General features: G+C 37.4%; 1 protein-coding gene across 4 annotated transcripts in view; it reads left to right on the top strand.

The window, feature by feature from the left end:
• NME7 (NME/NM23 family member 7) overlaps positions 1-21738 on the top strand; it is a 255564-nt gene that overhangs the window by 54238 nt on the left and 179588 nt on the right. For all 4 annotated transcript variants that reach the window (XM_059050588.2, XM_067030356.1, XM_067030365.1 and 1 more), the window contains exons 5-7: positions 3176-3226; positions 4478-4685; positions 21043-21151. In XM_059050588.2, coding sequence (XP_058906571.1) covers positions 3176-3226; positions 4478-4685; positions 21043-21151 — 368 coding nt within the window. The remainder of the gene's footprint in view (positions 1-3175; positions 3227-4477; positions 4686-21042; positions 21152-21738) is intronic.

Below are 21738 nucleotides of genomic sequence, written 5' to 3'. Positions count from 1 at the left end.
TGGTAGTAGTGTAGTACTAGTGATATCACTATTATTTAGTAGAAACCGAGGTCATGATCCTTTATGAGCATAGTTACATTTGTCCCATTTCTGTCTGTATCGAGAATGCTTGCCCTCCCAGCAGGCTATGGGACTGAATTCTGGAGAGATGACTTTGCATAGTTTTAGTGAGATTAAAACTTTTTTATGTCTCTCTACTTCCAGTGTTTGATAACTTGGTGTCAAACTTTCCACAATAAAGTTGCCCAAGAAAACGTAACAGCTTTTTAAATTGTTTACAGTACCTCATACATCTCTATTAATATTACTGTCAAGTCTGGGATTTTACCCAACTTAAAATCTAATAAGTTAGTCTGTTACTCTCTCAGGGATGCTAGCAGAAGACGTGAGACTTCTGAGTCAGAGACAGAGGGCTTGAGTATGGTTCAGTAAGCAGCATGAACATCATGTTTCTGTTGGTTCCCTTTGCTTTCATGTCCCGTGGGAATACTATGATATGGGCCCGGGTGGATGTTGTATACACAGTTGATTGCATCACCTCTGAGGAGCACTGAACTTAGGTTACCCACTGTTTCATTAATGAGCAGTAAACAAGCCTGCTCTTTGTACTGAAGAGACATGACCTCATCCCTCAAAGTTTCTCATTATAAACATAACTCCAAGAAATGGCTAGGATAAAGAGTAGCTGGGGCCTTGCATTCTTGGCATACCCAATAAGACATGTTAGGAGTGCCAGAGACCCATGGAGGAGTATCTCCCAGTCCTTAAATCTTTTCTAAACTTATTTGCTCAAATGTCAGTTCCTCCCTCATGACAGTATTTGAAAGGCAGAAGCTGAGTTCTGTCTAACTTTGTACTTCTAGTTCTTGGATCAGTGCCTGATTCAAAGTAGGCACTAAGTAAGTATTTTGTAAAAGAATTGATAGATCTTTGTGACAATGGTGAATTTCTATATAAAAACACAACAAAACAAAACATAACAAAAGACTTCTCTAGGTGGTGATGCACTTGTTAATCTTTCTCTCCATCTAAACTTTCTAAGGGAGGAATTAAATAAGAATGATGAGAAAAAAATTCATGAACTCTCATCTTGGTTTCAGTTACAGATTTTCAGTGGAAATAACTATGGGGTCAGTGACATATTAGAAGAAAGCAATAAGATACTTGCAGTAATTAGTATTTTTCTTTTCACTGATATTAAACATTATGATTTTTCTTAGTAGTTCAGTTGTGTTAAAGTTTAGAATTGGTCATATTAGTAGCCTCGCTCCTAACTCTTCTAAAATACTCCCCACTTGAGGTTTTTTAGATACTCAGTTTTACCTCATTTTAGGCTGCAATACAGAATATCCATATCATTTTTATGAATTCTTTTCCTTACCCTCTAGAATTTTTTTTTTTTCTGAAGTTGGTAATAGTAAGGTCATAAGCAGTCAGAGATTTGGGTTCAAATCTCCCTGTCCTTCTTCCCTTACCAGCACTTTGACCTGGAAAAGTTATGTAATCATGCTGAACTTCATTATTTTCAAATGTAAAATGAAGATGATCATATGTATTTCAGTATATTGTTATGAGGAATAATAAAATTTAATGTTGGGCATATAGTAGCCTCTAGAAAAATGAGTTTTCTTCCCCTTCCATTTCTTGGGATGAATTTCATTTTCTATACTTGCATAGTATACTTTCATAATCTTTTCATGGCCAAAGAGAATAGTTTAATACACTTGGTTTAAATAAAAGTGTATCCTGATATAGCTTATTAAGTGAATTCATTTTGTAATGTGCCTATAAGATCTTAAAGCATTGCATACTAAATTATCAAGCCTGAAAGGTTAATCTTTTGTTAGGGGATACTTTAATTTGCTATTTTAAAAAGTTGATGTAGGGCTTCCCTGGTGGCGCAGTGGTTGAGAATCCGCCTGCCGATGCAGGAGACACGGGTTCGTGCCCTGGTCCGGGAAGATCCCACATGCCGCGGAGCAACTAAGCCCGTGAGCCATGGCCGCTAGGCCTGCGCGTCCGGAGCCTGTGCTCCGCAACGGGAGAGGCCACAACAGTGAGAGGCCTGCATACTGCAAAAAAAAATAAATAAATAAAAAAAAAATAAAAAGTTGATGTTGACATATATTTGACATATATTTGTCATATACTATGAATTCAGTTTAAAGTCTTTGAGAAAACTATACAAGTTTGAGACACTTGGTTTGATTAACCGAAAAGTCTAAATAACTTTTAAAATCAGTGTTAAAGTCTGTTATCCTTTCATTGTCTCTATAGTTGTGGGACTATAAATTTAAAAGTAAATCCCGATTGCCCTTAATAAATTCAGATTTCTGAATATCTCTATATTATCCCTTTTTGGGGGGGGATGTAAGTTCAAGGATTCATTTTTAATACATTAAAAACCAATAAGAATACATTGATATGCATAATTTGTCAAGCAGTCTTTAAAAAGACAAGTACATAGTCTTTCTTTTAGAGTGATCTAAGGAAGAAAACTATAACTATTAAATTAAAATTCTAGGCTAACCTCTCAGGTTTAAAGCCTGTAGGAGGTAACAAATTTTGAATTTGAAGATGGCTTTGCATTTTTTTTTTTTTTTTTTGCGGTATGCGGGCCTCTCACTGTTGCGGCCTCTCCCGTTGCGGAGCACAGGCTCCGGACGCGCAGGCCCAGCGGCCATGGCTCACGGGCTTAGCCGCTCCGCGGCATGTGGGATCTTCCCGGACCAGGGCACGAACCCGTGTCCCCTGCATCGGCAGGCGGATTCTCAACCACTGCGCCACCAGGGAAGCCCTGGCTTTGCATTTTTTGATGTAACTTATTTGAACTTTAAAGAATAAATAATTTTTATTGGTCATATGTTAAACTTTGGTTTTAGAATGTTAAAGATGCTAGTGAAAAGGAAGATAGTAGATTTGAACATGAGTAATAAAGTAAATATTGCCTCTTTTGTTCATTTTAATTTTACATCTTAGCATAGATATCCATACTAGCAAAAATTTGAAAAGAGGGGAGATTTGAGCAGAATATTTGGTGAAAAGTCCTTAACTCACATACGGATCACATAGAGAATTTCATTATTTTATTAATATAAGTTAAAATAATTTCCATGTAAGTTAAAATAATTTCCTTACATAATTCTTAACTATTGTCATTGTGATTATTTTATAGGAAAGAAGCAACAGATTTTCATATAGATCATCAGTCAAGGCCCTTTTTAAAGTAGGTACTGAAATTGGGGCTCGTGGGATATAATGGAGGATATCGTGGAAAACTAAAGAGTTATAATTTTACAATTCAAAAATTTGCTACTGAGAATAATTTGTCAAAAAGTCCTTAGCAACATCTTGCAACTGCAGAGAGCTTTTTTTCTAAGAATTGTTTTTTCTCTCCTTTTATTAGTTGAAAATTCTCTTATCATTAAGTAAACATTAAATTTTAATCAGAAGCAAATAAAATGCTTTGTTTAAATCATAAGGAACATAGCTTTCCTTTTAGATTTCAGTAGATTAAAAATAGAGATAATTACATTTTATGTTGAATATCTATTGTGTTTTAAACTCTTATTTAAGCATTCTCAATGTATATAAAACATTGTTCAAAGAACCTTTATATGTTAACTAAGTTTGATACACATTTTGTTCTTTGAAATATAGCAACAAATATGTTAGAAACTGAAACTATGTTCTAAATATTTGGGTTGTATTTAAAGTTAAGTGACTTTTGTGCACCTCATATTGCTATTGACAAAGGAGGAATACTTACTTTTCTAATAAAGAAGGATTAGCCAAGCTGCTGCAATAGAAATGCTATTTGGTATAGATTATTTTAAGCCACACATTATAAAAATGTTCTCAAACCTTGTGTAGAATAGGCATCTACAGCTGTCTTGGAAATTATTCTTTGTTATAGTCTTTGTATGTGTTTAGAGTATTAACAGCTTCTAGTGTAATGTCTTATATGTCACTAGACCAACTCAACACTTATTGACTGAAAATTCATTGTCATTCTTTGAATTCTAATAGATCTACACAAACATAATTAAGTAAATTCTTACTGCAAATATATTACAATACATCACTCATCACTTTCTCTATTGCAATTTCATTTGACTGCAGTGGTAAACCACGTGAAAATAAAAAGATTCTTCTGTACCTTCAGAGCAATGCAGAAAGCATAGATCAAAAATATGCCTTTTAAGTCAATGAAATAGTCTTAGTTCAATGAAAGATTGATTTTTCTGCTAACAGTAATTGACAACACTAGTGACTTACAGAGACTCGGGCCACTGTAAGGCACTCAATTTATGAAAATTTTATCTTGCCCATGTAAAATTCACTATGTCCAATAGTTCTGAGATCATGATCATGAGTATGTGTTGAAATACTCAAATTGTAATATATCCTTGTTGTTAAGAGAGGTACCTAGGTTGATAGAAAAATGAAGCAAATCAATCTTTCACCTGTTTCACAGTGAGCTGATCCAGTTTATCACCAGTGGTCCTATAATTGCCATGGAGATTTTAAGAGATGATGCTATATGTGAATGGAAAACACTCCTTGGACCTGCGAACTCTGGACTGGCGCGTACAGATGCTCCTGGAAGCATTAGAGCTCTCTTTGGAACAGATGGCATAAGAAATGCAGCTCATGGCCCTGATTCTTTCGCTTGTGCTGCCAGAGTAAGATGTTTTTAAACTACTTTAATTCTGTTTTGGTTTTGTTAAGTGTTTGATGTCAGAGGAAAGCATTTTGTCACTGCTGACTTAGGGTGGATTTATACAGGTGGTCTAGCAGTAGAGAAAACCTTTGACCTTTTGCCTAGGATTAACAGTGTTTCAGTGATATGTCTCCTTTGAGAACTGGTAACCTGGTCATGGTCAGAATAAGTTTTCTGCAGTTAAAATACTTATTGTCCCATTTTGTTCCAAAGATTTAAATTACTGAGGCTCATCAGTGTATGACTTATTCATCTAAGAATACCAGTTTATGGAAAGTGAATATTCAAAAAGAAGACATCATTTGATACGTTCTTTCTTTGACCGACTTGACACCATATTTTCAAGCTTAACATCCTTTTCTTTTCCTATATACAGCTAATGTTTAAGAAAAAGTTTTCCTACTCCTTATTTTAAATCCATATAAATAAGGTATTATTACACTGGGTTTATACTGATGTTGAATTAATGAAGTGCAAGTTAATTCTTAGCATTGTGAGAAGTTTCTCAGCTAATTTAAGATGGTTTTTAGTCTGGTCATATTTGTAATGGAATAATATTAGAGTTTTATGATACAGTTGACCCTTGAACAATGGGTTAGGGATTCCAAACCACTGCGCAGTCGAAAATTTGCCTGTAATTTATAGTACTCCCTCCGCAGCCACGTTTCCTCCCTATCCAAGTTTCCTTGGCCTCCAATCACAGATCATGTAGTACTGTAGTATTTACTGTTGAAAAAAATCTGCATATAAGTGGGCCAGTGAAATGTTCAAACTTGTGTTGTTCAGGGGTCAACTACTAGTTGATATATATTTTTTTTCTCCTTACAACTCTGTCAATAAATCCTTTTGACCTTTCTTTCAAATTAGACCTTGAGTTTGATCACTGTGGTGTAAATCACTGTTTTATTTTATCGACTATTGCAAAAAGCTTTCTAATTCTTCTTTACCTTCTTCTCTTATACTCAATTTATGAAAAATTTACCTTTCCCAAGTAAAATTAACTATGTCCAAGTGATCTTTTAAAAATAAATCAGATTAACAATTCAGCTGTTAAACTCTAGTGAACTTTTGTCTCTTATAAGATCTAAGTATTATAGCATGCAAAGCTCTACCTGATCTGGTCCCTGTCAATTTCTATAACATCATCTACAGCCAGTCTCTCCCTTACTCACTCTGTCTCAGGTATTCTGACCATCTTGCTATTTTTAGAATAGCATATTGCTGCCTGGCTTATTCAGTTAACAGCAAAGAATGAGCTGATGAGGTCACAAGTAATCAGGGAGATAGCACATGGTTTGAAGACCACAATAGCACAAGACTTTTGTCTTCTTCTCTGAGGAAAGTGGAGAGCTGTTGCAGGGATTTGAACAGAGGACTGACAAGCTTGACTTGCCATTTAAAAAGGATTGCTCTGGCTGCTGCATTGAGAATAGACTGTAGAGGGCAAGAGTAGCAACAGGAGCCCAGTTAAGAGGATGTTGCAAATAATTCAGAGAGATGATGGCTTGGACCAGGGTAGTTAGTTATCCAAGTAGAGAGATTGAAGAAAAAACTGAATATGTGAGTTTGGGAGAGAGGTCTGGAAACCATGTGAAGCTGGTTGAGATTACCAAGGAGAGTGTAGCTAGAGAAGGAAAGAGAACAGAGATGGAGCCTTTATGCCCTGGTAAAGGGTTAAAGAGGAGAAAGAAGCAAAGGAGGTAAAGGATGAGCCTTTAGTGAGGTAGAAGGAAAAAATTGAGAGATAGTTGTGTCCTGGAGCCAAGTGAAGAAAATATTCTATGGGGAGAGAATGGTCAGTAGTGTCAAATGAGGCAGATGTATCAAGTAAGAAGGGGACTGGGAATTGAAAATTAGATTTTGCAATGCAGAGGTCATTGGTAAACTTGGTAAGATCAATGTTGATGGAGAGTTGGAGGCAAAGCCCTGCTTGGAGTGGATTTAAAAGAAAATTGGAGGACAGGAATTCTAGACAGTGAATCTAGACAACTCTTTTGGGGCAGTTTTTGCTGCAGAGGTGAGCAGAGAAATGAGGTGGTAGCTATCAGGAAAAGCAGGATCAAATTTTTTTTAAGATAAGAATTACAGATGTGAAAAATTGATGATTGGGGAAAAGGGGGACACTTACTGTAGCAATGTCATTGATTAGGTGAGAGGGAATGGAAATTTGGGACCAGATTGCACAGTGGTGCGTAGGTACTTGTCTTTAGCAGCCAATGGGAAAGCAGAGTATGTATGTGGGTTTTGATGCTGATTCTTATTCCCTCAGTTTTCTCAATAGGAAAGTAGGAAGCAAGGTCAAAAACAGCTAAACAGCTAAATGTGAGGATGAGGGAGAAGGTATTGGTTGTTTAAAAGAGAGAGGATGTGAAATAATCATCTGAAAGACTAGGCAAAGGAAGAGATTAGGGAAATATATATATACTGAATGGATGTTCATGGTCATGAACTATGAGTGTGGATGTTCTCCAGCCATGTTCATTTGCATGAGTGTAGGTGTGGAGTAGGTGAAGGGTTGCTTTAGCCATGGCTGTGGTTTTGTGAAGCAAGTATGATAGGAGGGTTGTGGTTGTCAAAGGTATATACAAGAGTGATTATAGTCCCTGACCTTTGATTTGTAGACATTTACTATAAATGTAGTATTATTTTCAATTGTTAAATGCCAATCAGATATTGTAAGATATTATAAAAATGATGACATAAATAATTAATGAAGAAAATTATTGGGGACTGAACTGAAAAGTCATTGATATGTTCCTCCTATTTCCCCCATGACCATCTCACCCCATCCCTTTCTCTGTTCTTGATTTTCACCAGTTCATTTAATAAATTTGAGCACAAATGTACCCGTCAGATTTTAGATAACTTAGGCTCTGTATGTATTTATACATTAGACGATTCCACCAAGGAGTTCCATGAGGGCAGCGTTTTTTTTCTGTTTTGTTTTGATTATTAGAATCTGCCTGCTACATAGTAAATGCTCAATAAATACGTATCAGGAGAATTCATTCATCCAATAAGTTGGTCATTAAGCTCCCTAGCTACTACCCATTAGTAAAAAATATTTTTTCAAAGTCTTTTTTTTTTAAAAACCCTTTGATATAATATAAATAAAATGGGAAAAGTGTCAGCATATCACTTTGGTATTTTTCTCAAGATGCTTTACCTTACAGATATTCTTTGCCTTTTACCATACCATGAACCTTGACTCTTAGTTCAGCTATACCATATCTTTATTGGATAGTGATATAGGTTGTACATTTATTTCAATAATATGTTGATGCTGAAAATAAGTGGATTTAGAAATGCAAGGGAAGTTTTATACATTAACATGGTAAAGCTAGACTCATCTTAAGTATATATATTTGTGTGTTTTGATGCATGCACATACGTAATGCATGTGCTAAGCTTGGTAGAAAAATACCTACCTGCAGATACAGTTTGCAGAATGACTTTTCCCCCCATTTTTTTTGTAGTGGAGAACCTTATATAACTTTAGCTACCATAATCCTTCCTTCAAAGAAGTGTCTTAAACATATTTGTTTCTGTTTTGCGCACTTAAATTTTCTTAGCTATTTCTGACATTCATCTCAGAAATACCCCATTATTTGTATGAACCCATTAGGATATACATATTCTTGATGTTTGTCTTGGGAAGAGTGTTGTGGACATTATGTTAGCTGACTAGCTATCAAGGAGAAATACTGCAGCTGGAACATGTAGTATACATGAGGAAGCAAGGACCATAGATATTGACAAAAGATTGAAAAACACTATACAAGCAGTCCCAAATAACCTCTTTTTGACCTTGAATTCCTATCAGTTACTGTGTAATCTTTTTTTCCTTCTTTCCCAGATTTCGCCAAAGCCTAGACTATACTCATTGTTTTCAGTTGCCTTTGACTACATTGAGAGCAGTCATTACAATTTGGCTTCATCCTTTCATTCCACTGAAATCATTTTGGCTAAGATAACCCATGTCCTCTTAATTACAAAATCCAAGGAAAAATGTTCATTTTCTTATTTTACTGTATCTACTGTGTTTTACTGCAACATTTAACAGGTTTGAACACTTTCTCCTTTTTGAAATGTTCCACAATATTTTAATTCTGTGATATCTCACTATCCTTTTTTGCTTTATATTTAGCAGATCACAATCTATGTCTTATTAACTGGCATTTTTTCCCTTCACCTATCCTTTGGTAGTGTTGGTGTTGTACAGGCTTTGTTCCCTGGTCTACTACTATTATTGCTCTCAGTCTCCTGGTCTGTAATATGAGGTAATAGTTGTAAGTACATCATAGTGTTCTTCTAAGGATTAAGTGAAATTAATTGATATACTTGAAATAACCAATTAGAAAATACAATTTTAAGAGAGTCCCATTCTTTTTTTTTTTTTTTTTTTACTTTTTATTGGAGTACAGTGACTGTACAATGTTGTGTTACTTTCTACTGTACAGCAAAGTGGATCGGCTATATGTATACATATATCCCCTATGTTTTGGATTTCCTTCCCACTTAGGTCACCACAGAGCATTGAGTAGAGTTCCCTGTGCTATACAGTAGTTCTGATTAGTTATCTATTTTATACAGAGTTAAAAGATTTCCATTCAATGGTAAAAAAACTATATGACACCTAAGATGAACCTAACAAAAGATGTGGGAAATCAAGAAAACTATAAATTTTATTTTAGGCAGTAAGAAAAGAAATAAATGAACATATATACATGTTCATGGATGGAAAGATTCAGTATCATAAACATGTCAATTCTTTCCAAGTTGATCTATAAGTTCAGTGCAATTCTAGTCAAAATCCTAGCAAAGTTATTCATTGAAACATTAAAAAAAACTCATGTGGAAGAACCAAAACAGGTCCTGAACCAAGATGGTGGAGTAGAAGGACAGGCTGTCACTCCCTCTTGTGAGAACAGCAGAATCACAACTAGCTGCTGGACAATCATCGAGAGGAATACACTGGAACTCACCAAAAAAGATACCCCACATCCAAAGACAAAGGAGAAGCCACAGTGAGACAGTAGGAGAGGCGCAATCACAGTAAAATCAAATGCCATAACTGCTGGGTGGGTGACTCACAGACTGGAGAACACTTATACCACAGAAGTCCACCAACGGGAGTGAAGATTCTGAGCCCCACGTCAGGCTTCCCAACATGGGGCTCTGGCAATGGGAGGAGGAATTCCTAGAGAATCAGACTTTGAAGGTTAGTGAGATTTGATGGCAGGACTTTGACAGGACTGGGGGACACAGAGACTCCACTCTTGGAGGGCATACACACAGTATTGTGCATATCGGGACCCAGGGGAAGGAGCAGTGACCCCAGGGGAGACTGAACCAGACCTACCTGCTAGTGTTGGAGGGTCTCCTGCAGAGGTGGGGTGGGTGGCGGCTGTGGCTCACTGTGGGGACAAGGACACTGGAAGCAGAAGTTCTGGGAAGTACTCCTTGGCATGAGCCCTCCCCTAGTCTGCCATTAGCCCTACCAAAGAGCCCAGGTAGGCTCCAGTGTTGGGTTGCCTCAGGCCAAACAACCAACAGGGAGGGAACCCAGCCCCACCCCATCAGCAATCAAGCACATTAAAGTTTTACTGAGCTCTGCTCACCAGAGAAACAGCTCTACCCACCACCAGTCCCTCCCATCAGGAAACTTGCACAAACCTCTTAGATAGCCTCATCCACAAGAGGGCAGATAGCAGAAGCAAGAAGAACTACAATCCTGCAGCCTGTGGACCAAAAACCACATTCACAAAAAATAGAAAAGACAAAAAGGCAGAGAGCTATGTACCAGATGAAGGAACAAGGTAAAACCCCAGAAAAACAACTAAGTGAAGTGGAGATAGGTAACCTTCCAGAAAAAGAATTCAGAATAATGATAGTGAAGATGATCCAGAACCTCAGAAAAAGAATGGATGCAAAGATCAAGAAGATGCAAGAAACGTTTAACAAAGACCTAGAAGAATTAAAGAACAAACTAACAAAGATGAACAATACAATAACTGAAATGAAAACTACACTATAAGGAATCAGTAGCAGAATAACTGAGGCAAAAGAACGGATGAGTGACCTGGAAGACAGAATGGTGAAATTCACTGCTGTGGAACAGAATAAAGAAAAAAGAATGAAAAGAATTGAAGACAGCCTAAGAAACCTCTGGGACAACATTAAACACAACACTATTCACATTATAGGAATCTCAGAGGTGAAGAGAGAGAGAGAAAGGACCCGAGAAAATATTTCAAGAGATTATAGTAGAAAATATCCCTAACATGGGAAAGGAAATAGCCAACCAAGTCCAGGAAGTGCAGAGAGTCCCATACAGGATAAACCCAAGGATAAACAGGCCAAGACACATAGTAATCAAACTGGCAAAAATTAAAGACAAAGAAAAATTATTGAAAGCAGCAAGGAAAAAACAACAGGTAACATACAAGGGAACTCCCATAAGGTTAACAGCTGATTTCTCAGCAGAAATTCTTCAAGCCAATGGGAGTGGCATGATATACTTAAAGTGATGAAAGGGAAGAACCTACAACCAAGATTACTCTACTTGGGAAGGATCTCATTCAGATTTTTTTTTTTTTTTACATCTTTTTTTTTTTTTTTTTTTTTTTTTTTGTGGTACGCGGGCCTCTCACTGTCGTGGCCTCTCCCGTTGCGGAGCACAGGCTCCGGACGCGCAGGCTCAGCGGCCATGGCTCACGGGCCCAGTCGCTCCGCGGCATGTGGGATCTTCCCGGACCGGGGCACGAACCCGCGTCCCCTGCATCGGCAGGCGGATTCTCAACCACTGCGCCACCAGGGAAGCCCTTTTTTACATCTTTATTGGAGTATAATTGCTTTACAATGGTGTGTTAGTTTCTGCTTTATAATAAAGTGAATCACTTATACTTATACATATGTTCCCATATCTCTTCCCTCTTGGTCTCCCTCCCTCCCACCCTCCCTATCCCACCCCTCTAGGTGGTCACAAAGCACCGAGCTGATCACCCTGTGCTATACGGTTGTTTGCCACTAGCTATTTTACGTTTGGTAGTGTATATATGTCCATGCCACTCTCTCACTTTGTCACAGCTTACCCTTCCCCCTCCCCATATCCTCAAGTCCATTCTCTAGTAGGTTTGTGTCTTTATTCCCGTCTTACCCCTAGGTTCTTCATGACATTTTTTTTTCCTTAGATTCCATATATATGTGTTAGCATACGGTATTTGTCTTTCTCTTTCTGACTTATTTCACTCTGTATGACAGACTCTAGGTCCATCCACCTCACTACAAATAACTCAATTTCATTTCTTTTTATGGCTGAGTAATATTCTGTTGTCTGTATGTGCCACATCTTCTTTATCCATTCATTCGATGGTGAACACTTAGGTTGCTTCCATTCCTGGCTATTGTAAATAGAGCTGCAATAAACATTTTGGTACATGACTCTTTTTGAATTATGGTTTTCTCAGGATATGTGCCCAGTAGTGGGTTTGCTGGGTCGTATGGTAGTTCTCTTTGTAGTTTTTTAAGGAACCTCCATACTGGTTACTATAGCGACTGTATCAATTTACATTCCCACCAGCAGTCCAAGAGGGTTCCCTTTTCTCCACACCCTCTCCAGCATTTATTGTTTCTAGATTTTTTGATGATGACCATTCTGACCAGTGTGAGATGATATCTCATTGTAGTTTTGATTTTCATTTCTCTCATGATTAATGATGTTGAGCATTCTTTCATATGTTTGTTGGCAATCTGTATATCTTCTTTGGAGAAATGTCTATTTAGTTCTTCTGCCCATTTTTGGATTGGGTTGTTTGTTTTTTTCTTATTGAGCTGCATGAGCTGCTTGTAAATTTTGGAGATTAATTCTTTGTCAGTTGCTTCATTTACAACTATTTTCTCCCATTCTGAGGGTTGTCTTTTGGTCTTGTTTATGGTTTCCTTTGCTGTGCAAAAGCTTTTAAGTTTCATTAGGTCCCATTTGTTTATTTTTGATTTTATTTCCATTTTTCTAGGAGGTGGGTCAAAAAGGATCTTGCTGTGATTTATGTCATAGAGTGTTCTGCCTCTGTTTTCCTCTAAGAGTTTGATAGTTTCTGGCCTTACATTTAGGTCTTTAATCCATTTTGAGCTTATTTTTGTGTATGGGATTAAGGGAGTGTTCTAATCTCATACTTTTACATGTACCTGTCCAGGTTTCCTAGCACCACTTACTGAAGAGGCTGTCCTTTCTCCACTGTACACTCCTGCCTCCTTTATCAAAGATAAGTTGATCATATGTGTGTGGTTTTATCTCTGGGCTTTCTATCCTGTTCCATTGATGTATATTTCTGTTTTTGTGCCAGTACCATACTGTCTTGATTACTGTAGCTTTGTAGTATATTGTGAAATCCGGGCACCTAATTCCTCCAGCTTCCTTTTTCTTTCTGAAGATTGCTTTTTCTACTTGGAGACTTTGGTGTTTCTGTACAAATTGTGAAATTTTTTGTTGTAGTGCTGTGAAAAATGCCATTGGTAGTTTGATAGGGATGCATTGAATCTGTAGATTGTTTTGGGTAGTCTAGTCATTTTCACAATGTTGATTCCTTCAATCCAAGAACATGGTATATCTCTCCATCTGTTAGTATCATCTTTGATTTCTTTCAGGACTGTCATATAGTTTTCTGCATACAGGTCTTTTGTCTCCTTAGGTAGGTTTATTCCTAGGTATTTTATTCTTTTTCTTGCAATGGTAAATGGGAGTGTTTCCTTAATTTCTCTTTTAGATTTTTCATTATTAGTGTATAAGAATGCCAGAGATTTCTGTGCATTAATTTTGTATCCTGCTACTTTACCAAATTCATTGATTAGCTCTAGTAGTTTTCTGGTGGCATCTTTAGGATTCTTTGTGTATAGTATTATGTCATCTGCAAACAGTGACAGCTTTACTTCTTGTTTTCTGATTTGGATTCCTTTTACTTATTTTTCTTCTCTGATTGCTGTGGCTAAAACTTCCAAAACTATGTTGAATAATAGTGGTGAGAGTAGGCAACCTTGTCTTGTTCCTGATCTTAGTGGAAATGGTTTCAGTTTTTCACAATTGAGAAGGATGTTTGCTGTGGGTTTGTTATCTATGGCCTTTGTTATGTTTAGGTAGGTTCCCTCTATGCCTACTTTCTGCAGGGTTTTTATCATAAGTGGGTGTTGAAAGCTTTTTCTGCATCTCTTGAGATGATCATATTGTTTTTCTACTTCAATTTGTTAATATGATTTATCACATCGATTGATTTGCATATACTGAAGATCTCTTGCATCCTGGGATAAACCCCACTTGATCATGATGTATGATCCTTTTAATGTACTGTTGGATTCTGTTTGCTAGTATTTTGTTGAGGATTTTTGCATTTGTGTTCATCAGTGATATTGACCTTTAGTTTTCTTTGTTTGTGGCTTCTTTGTCTGGTTTTGGTATCAGGGTGATGGTGGCCTTGTAGAATGAATTTTGGAGCTTTCCTCCATCTGCTATATTTTGGAAGAGTTTGCAAAGGATAGGTGTTAGTTCTTCTCTAAATGTTTGATAGAATTCGCCTGTGAAGCCATCTGGTCCTGGGATTTAGTTTGTTGGAAGATTTTTAATCACAGTCTCAACTTCAGTGCTTGTGATTGTTCTGTTTATATTTTCTATTTCTTTCTGGTTCAGTCTCAGAAGGTTGTGCTTTTCTAAGAATTTTTCTGTTGCTTTCAGGTTTTCCATTCTATTGGCTTATAGTTGCTTGTAGTAATCTCTCATGATCCTTTGTATTTCTAGTGTCAGTTGTTACTTCTCCTTTTTCATTTCTAATTGTATTGATTTGAGTCTTCTCCCTTTTTTTCTTGATGAGTCTGGCTAATGGTTTATCAATTTTATCTTCTCAAAGAACCAGCTTTTAGTTTCATTGATCTTTGCTATAGTTTCCTTCATTTCTTTTTCATTTATTTCAGATGTGATCTTTATGATTTCTTTCCTTCTGTTATCTTTGGGGTGTTTTTGTTCTTGTTTCTCTAATTGCTTTAGGTATAAAGTGAGGTTGTTTATTTGAGATGTTTCTTGTTTCTTGAGGTAGGATTGTATTGCTATAAACTTTTGTCTTTGCTGCATTCCATAGATTTTGGGTCATTGTGTTTTCATTGTTATTTGTTTCTAGGTATTTTTTGATTTCCTCTTTGATTTCTTCAGTGATCTCTTGGTTATTAAGTACTGTATTGTTTAGTTCCATGTGTTTTTATTTTTTACAGATGTTTTCCTGTAATTGATATCTAGTCTCATAGCATTGTGGTCAGAAAAGATACTTGATACAATTTTAATTTTCTTAAATTTACCAAGGCATGATTTGTGACCCAAGATATGATCTGTCCTGGACAGTGTTCCATGAGCACTTGAGAAGAAAGTGTATTCTGTTGTTTTTGGATGGAATGTCCTATAAAGATCAGTTAAGTCCATCTTGTTTAATGTGTAATTTAATGCTTGTGTTTCCATATTTATTTTCATTTTGGGTGACCTGTCCATTGGTGAAAGTGGGGTGTTAAATCCCCTAGTATGACTGTGTTACTGTCGATTTCCCCTTTTATGGCTGTTAGCTGAGGTGCTCCTATGTTGGGCGCATAAATATTTACAGTTGTTATATCTTCTTATTGGATTGATCCCTTGATCATTATGTAGTGTCCTTCTTTGTCTCTTGTAATAGTCTTTGTTTTAAAGACTTTTTTGTCTGATATGAGAATTGCTGCTCCAGCTTTCTTTTGATTTCCATTTGCATAGAATATCTTTTTCCATCACCTCGCTTTCAGTCTGTATGTGTCCCTAGGTCTGAAGTGTGTCTCTTGTAGACAACATATATATGGGTCTTGTTTTTGTATCCATTCAGCCAGTCTTTGTCTTTTGGTTGGAGCATTTAGTCCTTTACATTTAAGGTAGTTATTGATATGTATGTCCCTATTACCATTTTCTTAATTGTTTTGGGTTTGTTATTGTAGGTCTTTTCCTTCTGTTGTGTTTCCTGCCTAGAGAAGTTCCTTTAGCATTTGTTGTAAAGATGATTTGGTGGTGCTGAACTCTCAGCTTTTGCTTGTCTGTAAAGGTTTTAATTTCTCCATCAAGTGTGAATGAAATCCTTGCTGGTTAGAGTACTCTTGGTTGTAGGTTTTTCCTTTTCATCACTTTAAATATGTCCTGCCACCCCCTTCTGGCTTGCAGAGTTTCTGCTGAAAGATCAGCTGTTAACTTTATGGGGATTCCCTTGTATGTTATTTTTTGTTTTTCCCTTGCTGCTTTTGCTATTTTTTCTTTGTATTTCATATTTGATGGTTTGATTATTATGTGTCTTGGCGTGTTTATCCTTGGATTTATCCTGTATGGGACTCTGGGCTTCCTGAACTTGATTAACCACTTCCTTTCCCATTTTAGGAAATTTCCAACTATAATCTCTTCAAATATTTTCCCAGTCCGTTTCTTTTTCTCTTCTTCTTCTTCTGGGACTCCTATAATTCGAGTGTTGGTGTGTTTAATGTTGTCCCAGAGGTCTCTAAGACTGTGCTCAATTCTTTTCATTCTCTTTTCTTTATTCTCCTCTGTGGTAGTTATTTTTAATATTTTATCTTCCAGGTCACTTTTCTGTTTTTCTGCCTCAGTTATTCTGCTCTTGCTTCCTTCTACAGGATTTTTAATTTCATTTATTGTGCTGTTCATCATTTTTTGTTTGCTGTTTAGTTCTTCTAGGTACTTGTTAAACGCTTATTGTTTTTTCTCCATTCTATTTCCAAGATTTGGATCATCTTTTCTATCATTAGTCTGAATTCTTTTTCAGGTAGACTGCCTATTTCCTCTTTATTTGTTTGGTCTGCTGGGCTTTTAACCTTGCTTCTTCATCTGCTGTGTGTTTCTGTGTCTTTTCATTTTGCTTATCTTACTGTGTTTGTGGTCTCCTTTTCTCAGGCTGCAGGTTTGTAGTTCCTGTTGTCTCAGGCTGCAGGTTTGTAGTTCCTGTTGTTTTTGGTGTCTTCCCCCATTGGCTAAGGTTAGTTTAGTGGGTTGTTTAGGTTTCCTGGTAGAGGGGACTCGTGCCTGAGTTTTGGTGTATGAGGCTGGATTTTGTCTCTCTGGTAGGCAGGACCACATCCGGTGGTGTGGTTTCGGGTGTCTGTGACCTTATTATTATTTTAGCCAGCCTTTCTGCTAATGGGTTGTGTTCTGTGTTTCTGTTTTGCTAGTTGTTTGGCATAGGGTATCCAGCCCTCTAGCTTGCTGGTCGTTGAGTGGAGCTGGGTCTTAGTGTTGAGATGGAGGTCTCTGGGTGAACTTTTGCCCTTTGATATTATGTGGAGCCGTAGGTCTCTGGTGGACCAATGTCCTGAACTCGGCTTTCCCACCTCAGAGGCACAGGCCTGACACCTGGCTGGAGCACCAAGACCCTGTCAGCCACACAGCTCAGAAGAAAAGGGAGAAAAACAGAAAGAAAGAAAGAAAATAATAATATGATAAAATAGTTATTAAAATAAAAATTATTATGAAAAATTTAAAAATTAAAGTAATTAATAAGAATTTTAAAAATTAAGAAGTAATTTTTTAAAAAAGCAAAAAAAAAAAAAAAGAACAGAGTACCCAAAGCAAAAAAGAAATCCACCAATGATAACAAGCAATAAAAAGTATACTAAGAACAAAGAACAGACAGACAGAACCCTAGGACAAATGGTAAAAGCAAAGCTATACAGACAAAAGTCACACAAAGAAGCATACTCATATACACTCACAAAAAGAGAAAATGGAAAAATGTATATATATCTATATATAAAAAACAGGAAGAGAGCAACCAAATCAATAAACAAATCTACCAATGATAATAAATTCTAAATACGAAACTACGATAAGCACAAAACCAGAAACAAATTAGTTGCAGAAATCAAACCCCACGTTCCACATGTAGATGTATTTCTAATGTATTTGTGGGCAGGAAGGTGATCTCCATGTCTTACTTACTCCTCCGCCATCTTGAAGGTCTCCCCTCTAGCATAGCTTTTTACATCTGAAAGAAAGGTGATAGAAAAAGTTCAGGACTTTGGAGTCAGTATGACCTCGATTTGACACTTGCTAACTTGCAAGGGCTTGTTTCTTAACCTTTCTGAGTGTCTGTGTCTATATAAATTCTACATACGTTAAATAAAATGTTTCTGAATTCCAATCATTCCAAACTATTGAGAGCTGCTGTGAAGAAAGCAAAGTCCTGACTCATGGAGCTTATAGCTTTTCTGATGTGGGGGATGTCAAATAGTAAATAAATAGATCTATAACTCTGATGTCTTTAGTAATTGCTCTGAAGAAAATAAAGCAGGGGAAGGACATAGAAAAAGACCAGGATTGTGTGTGGAGTAGAGATGTTGAATGCTATTAAATATAGCATATAGAAAGTCCTTACAATATGTGGTTTGAGGAGCAATCAGAAGGAAGTGAGGGAGAAGTCCAAGCAAATGTCTGGGGGAAAGAGTGTTCCAGCAAGTAAGGAAACAATACATGCAAAAACTCTGAGGTGGGAACATATTTGCTGTGTTCAAGGAACAGTGAGGAGGTGAGGCCAGTGATGCTGGGGCAGAAATGTGTTTCATGGACATAGCTGGAGATTAGGTCAGATATAGCCAGGGCCCAGGTCACATAAGGCCTTGTAGGATATCTAGGACTTTGAAATTCATTCTGAATGAGATAGGAGGTCCTGGAGGGTTCTGTGCAGAGGAGTGACAGGATCTGTTTTTGTTAGTTTCATCCTGACTGCTGTGTTAATAATAGAGCAGGCAGGGTAGGCTTACTTCTGTTGTGGGAAAAGTTGGAATGGGAGATCAGTTAGGAGGTTAGTGCAGTCATTAAAGGGAGAGATGGTGGTGGCATGTCACATGGACCAAGGTGACAGATGTGGAGGTAGGTGGTTGGATTCTGGTTATATTTTAAAGGATTTCCTGATAGATTGGACAGGTGGAGAGGAATCAAGAATCGCTGTGTTCTTTGTTTTGTTTTTTGTTATTTATTTTTGGCTTGTGCAATTGAACAGTAGGGAAAAGGGTGAGATTGAACAGATTTATGGGAGATAGTGGAAATTCGAAGTCTGTTTTGGATGTTTTAAATATGAAATGTCTGTAAGTGGTAGATAGATATGGATGTGGAGTTTAGGGAGGAGGTTGGGCTGGAGGTTAAAATGTAGGAGACATCAGAATACAGGTAGCATTTAAAGCCATGGGACATGAGGGCCTCAACAAGAGAGTGACAATAGGTAGAATAGTGACAATAGATAGAATAGTGACAATAGATAGTACTAGACCCCTCTCTAATACTTAGGGGTCTGCCAAAGGGGAGAAAATCATCAAAGGAGACTGTAAAGGAGAAGTGGGAAGAAAACCAGGTGATGAAAGCATTCCAGGATGTAGGGATCAATTGTGTCAAATGCTGTTGGGTCAGGAAAGGTGAGGTCTGAGAATTAACCAGGATATTTGGCAACGTGGAGGTGATTAGGGATTTTCATGAATAGCCTTTGTGGAATGAAAGCCTAATTAGTTGTAAGTTTAAGAGGAAATGGGGGCTTCCCTGGTGGCGCAGTGGTTGGGAGCCCGCCTGCCGATGCAGGGGAAACGGACTTGTGCCCCGGTCCGGGAAGATCCCACATCCCACGGAGTGGCTGGGCTCGTGGGCCATGGCCGCTGAGCCTTCGTGTCTGGAGCCTGTTCTCCACAACGGGAGAGGCCACAGCAGTGAGAGGCCCATGTACCGCAAAAAAAAAAAAAAAAAAAGAAAGAAAAAAAAAGAGGAAATGGAAGAGAAGAAGTAAAGACAGAATAAAGACATCTCTTTTGAGGAGTTTTGTTGCAAAGGAAGTGGAGAAAGGGGAACTGTAGACGGGACACGCCCTTTCCAGTTTGCAACCCTCTACTGTGCCTTCTTGTCACACCAGGTTTACTTCACTCACTCATTGATTACCTACCAGGACCCTGTTGGTATCGGAGTTTTCACCTGTACCTTACATGTTCTCTGAGAATGTGTAATCGAAGCATCTGGTACAGGACTACAAGTGGTAGTTGCTGTTACTGATCAAGAAGAGTAATAAGCAAAGACAGCAATATACGATAGAAAGATACTTGTCTAAGGAATGGAACATTTTAATTCTAAAGTATCATTAACCCCAGAATCACTCAAGTATGTATGCTACTATATGAACATTTCCTCGTCTTCCCGAGATCGTTTTTTTTTTTTAATGAACACCAGTGTGGTACACTAATACATCCTATGATCTTTCAATTTTTAAATTCAGTGAAAAGTGAGTATTTACTCTGAGCTATTTGTTTTAGATGCTAAAGGACCTACACGGCTATGCAAGTTAGTTCTTTTCTTCAAATTTATAATTCATGGGGGGCAATTACCAAAATAACCACAACTTTGGAGGAGTACAGTGTACTGATTGGGGGTGCATCAAAAGGGGCTCCTGGGGGAGATAATATTTAAAGTGACCCTTTACACGTTGGTATGGTTCTTTGGGACAGAGGGCTTTGTAGGGAATAGAAATAATAGTAGTAAAAGCTTAGAAGCAGGAAAGCATATGTCTAAATAGTTTACTGATTAGTGTGGCCATCTTTGTGGCTAGTTCAAATTGCTGGGTGGTTATTTTAATGAACTATGTGCAAAGCAAATAGCACAGCCTGAATCTGGTTATAAAATAAGGTTCATGTGATTTGACTTTAGCACTATGTGTAGTTAATTAGTTTTAACTAACTGTAGCTCTGATTTTTGAATACTAATCTCTTTCTATAAAGATTTCCTAATTTTTAATTGAATTTTACATATTTTAATGAAAAGTTTAAAATTGGACCTGTGTCTCATAAACTGATGCTTTGGGTAAAATAAGGACTTTATATTGATTACTTCCAATATTCAAAATATGTTAAGATATTCTCAGCTTTAATCCTGAGATAGAATGATACATATTGTCATTGCTTTAATACTTCTTTATATGTTCTTTTAAGACTTAAAACAAGGTTCAGTTAGTCTTTGTAAAAAGCATTTTTAGAAAATTTGAAGAGAATTTATGTTGTGAAACTTTAAAAGTAATTGCATAGTTCTTCTCTCACATAAATATCCTAGGAGTTTGAGAAGAGATTGTAACAGAGCAGGACCTTCGGGGGCCTTCCTGAGGCAGACTCTTCCCCCATATCCTCTGCTTTAGCTCCTCTCTGAAGTACCTGGATAATAGTATCCTGTGCACATATCCTGAGTTGTTTTACAGATATGTAACAGGATTACATGTGCCAAAGTCGTTTCTCTCTGTCTTTAGGAAATGGAGTTATTTTTTCCTTCGAGTGGAGTTTGTGGGCCAGCAAACACTGCTAAATTTACCAGTTGTACTACTTGTTGCATTGTTAAGCCCCATGCCATCAGCGAAGGTAAGTGCTGTGTTGAATACAATATAGCCAATACATTTTGCTAATAGGAGCTTATTTTGTTAATGTTTGTTTTTTCTTGATATATTTTATATATAGAAATTAAAGTATAATTTTAATATTTCCATTCTTTTTTTTTTTTTTTTTTTGCGTTATGCGGGCCTCTCACTGTTTGTGGCCTCTCCCATTGCGGAGCACAGGCTCCGGACGCGCAGGCTCAGCAGCCATGGCTCATGGGCCCAGCTGCTCCGTGGCATGTGGGATCTTCCCGGACTGGGGCACAAACCCATGTCCCCTGCTTCGGCAGGCGGACTCTCAACCACTGCGCCACCAGGGAAGCCCCATTCATTTTTTTTTTGAAGGCACATGAATAAAGGTGACATAATATGAGGGCAAAATCTATCTGAATCTATATCTTTCTCTTTGTATCTGAGCATTTCTAAAAGGTGTTCCTTGGGTTGCTGATTATGGTCATGCTCGTCCTGTTACTGGTCTTGATTCCTTGACTTTTACTCTGCCTCCTCTCCTCCCAACCACATAACTGTGATTCACTTAATTCACTTAAACAGCACTCCTAATCTAAAACAATA

This window comes from Kogia breviceps, chromosome 1 (assembly GCF_026419965.1).
Source record: "Kogia breviceps isolate mKogBre1 chromosome 1, mKogBre1 haplotype 1, whole genome shotgun sequence".
Classification (NCBI taxonomy): Eukaryota; Metazoa; Chordata; class Mammalia; order Artiodactyla; family Physeteridae; genus Kogia; species Kogia breviceps.
The sequence above is the reverse complement of the archived record's forward strand: the minus strand, read 5'-3'. Positions and strand labels throughout refer to the sequence as shown.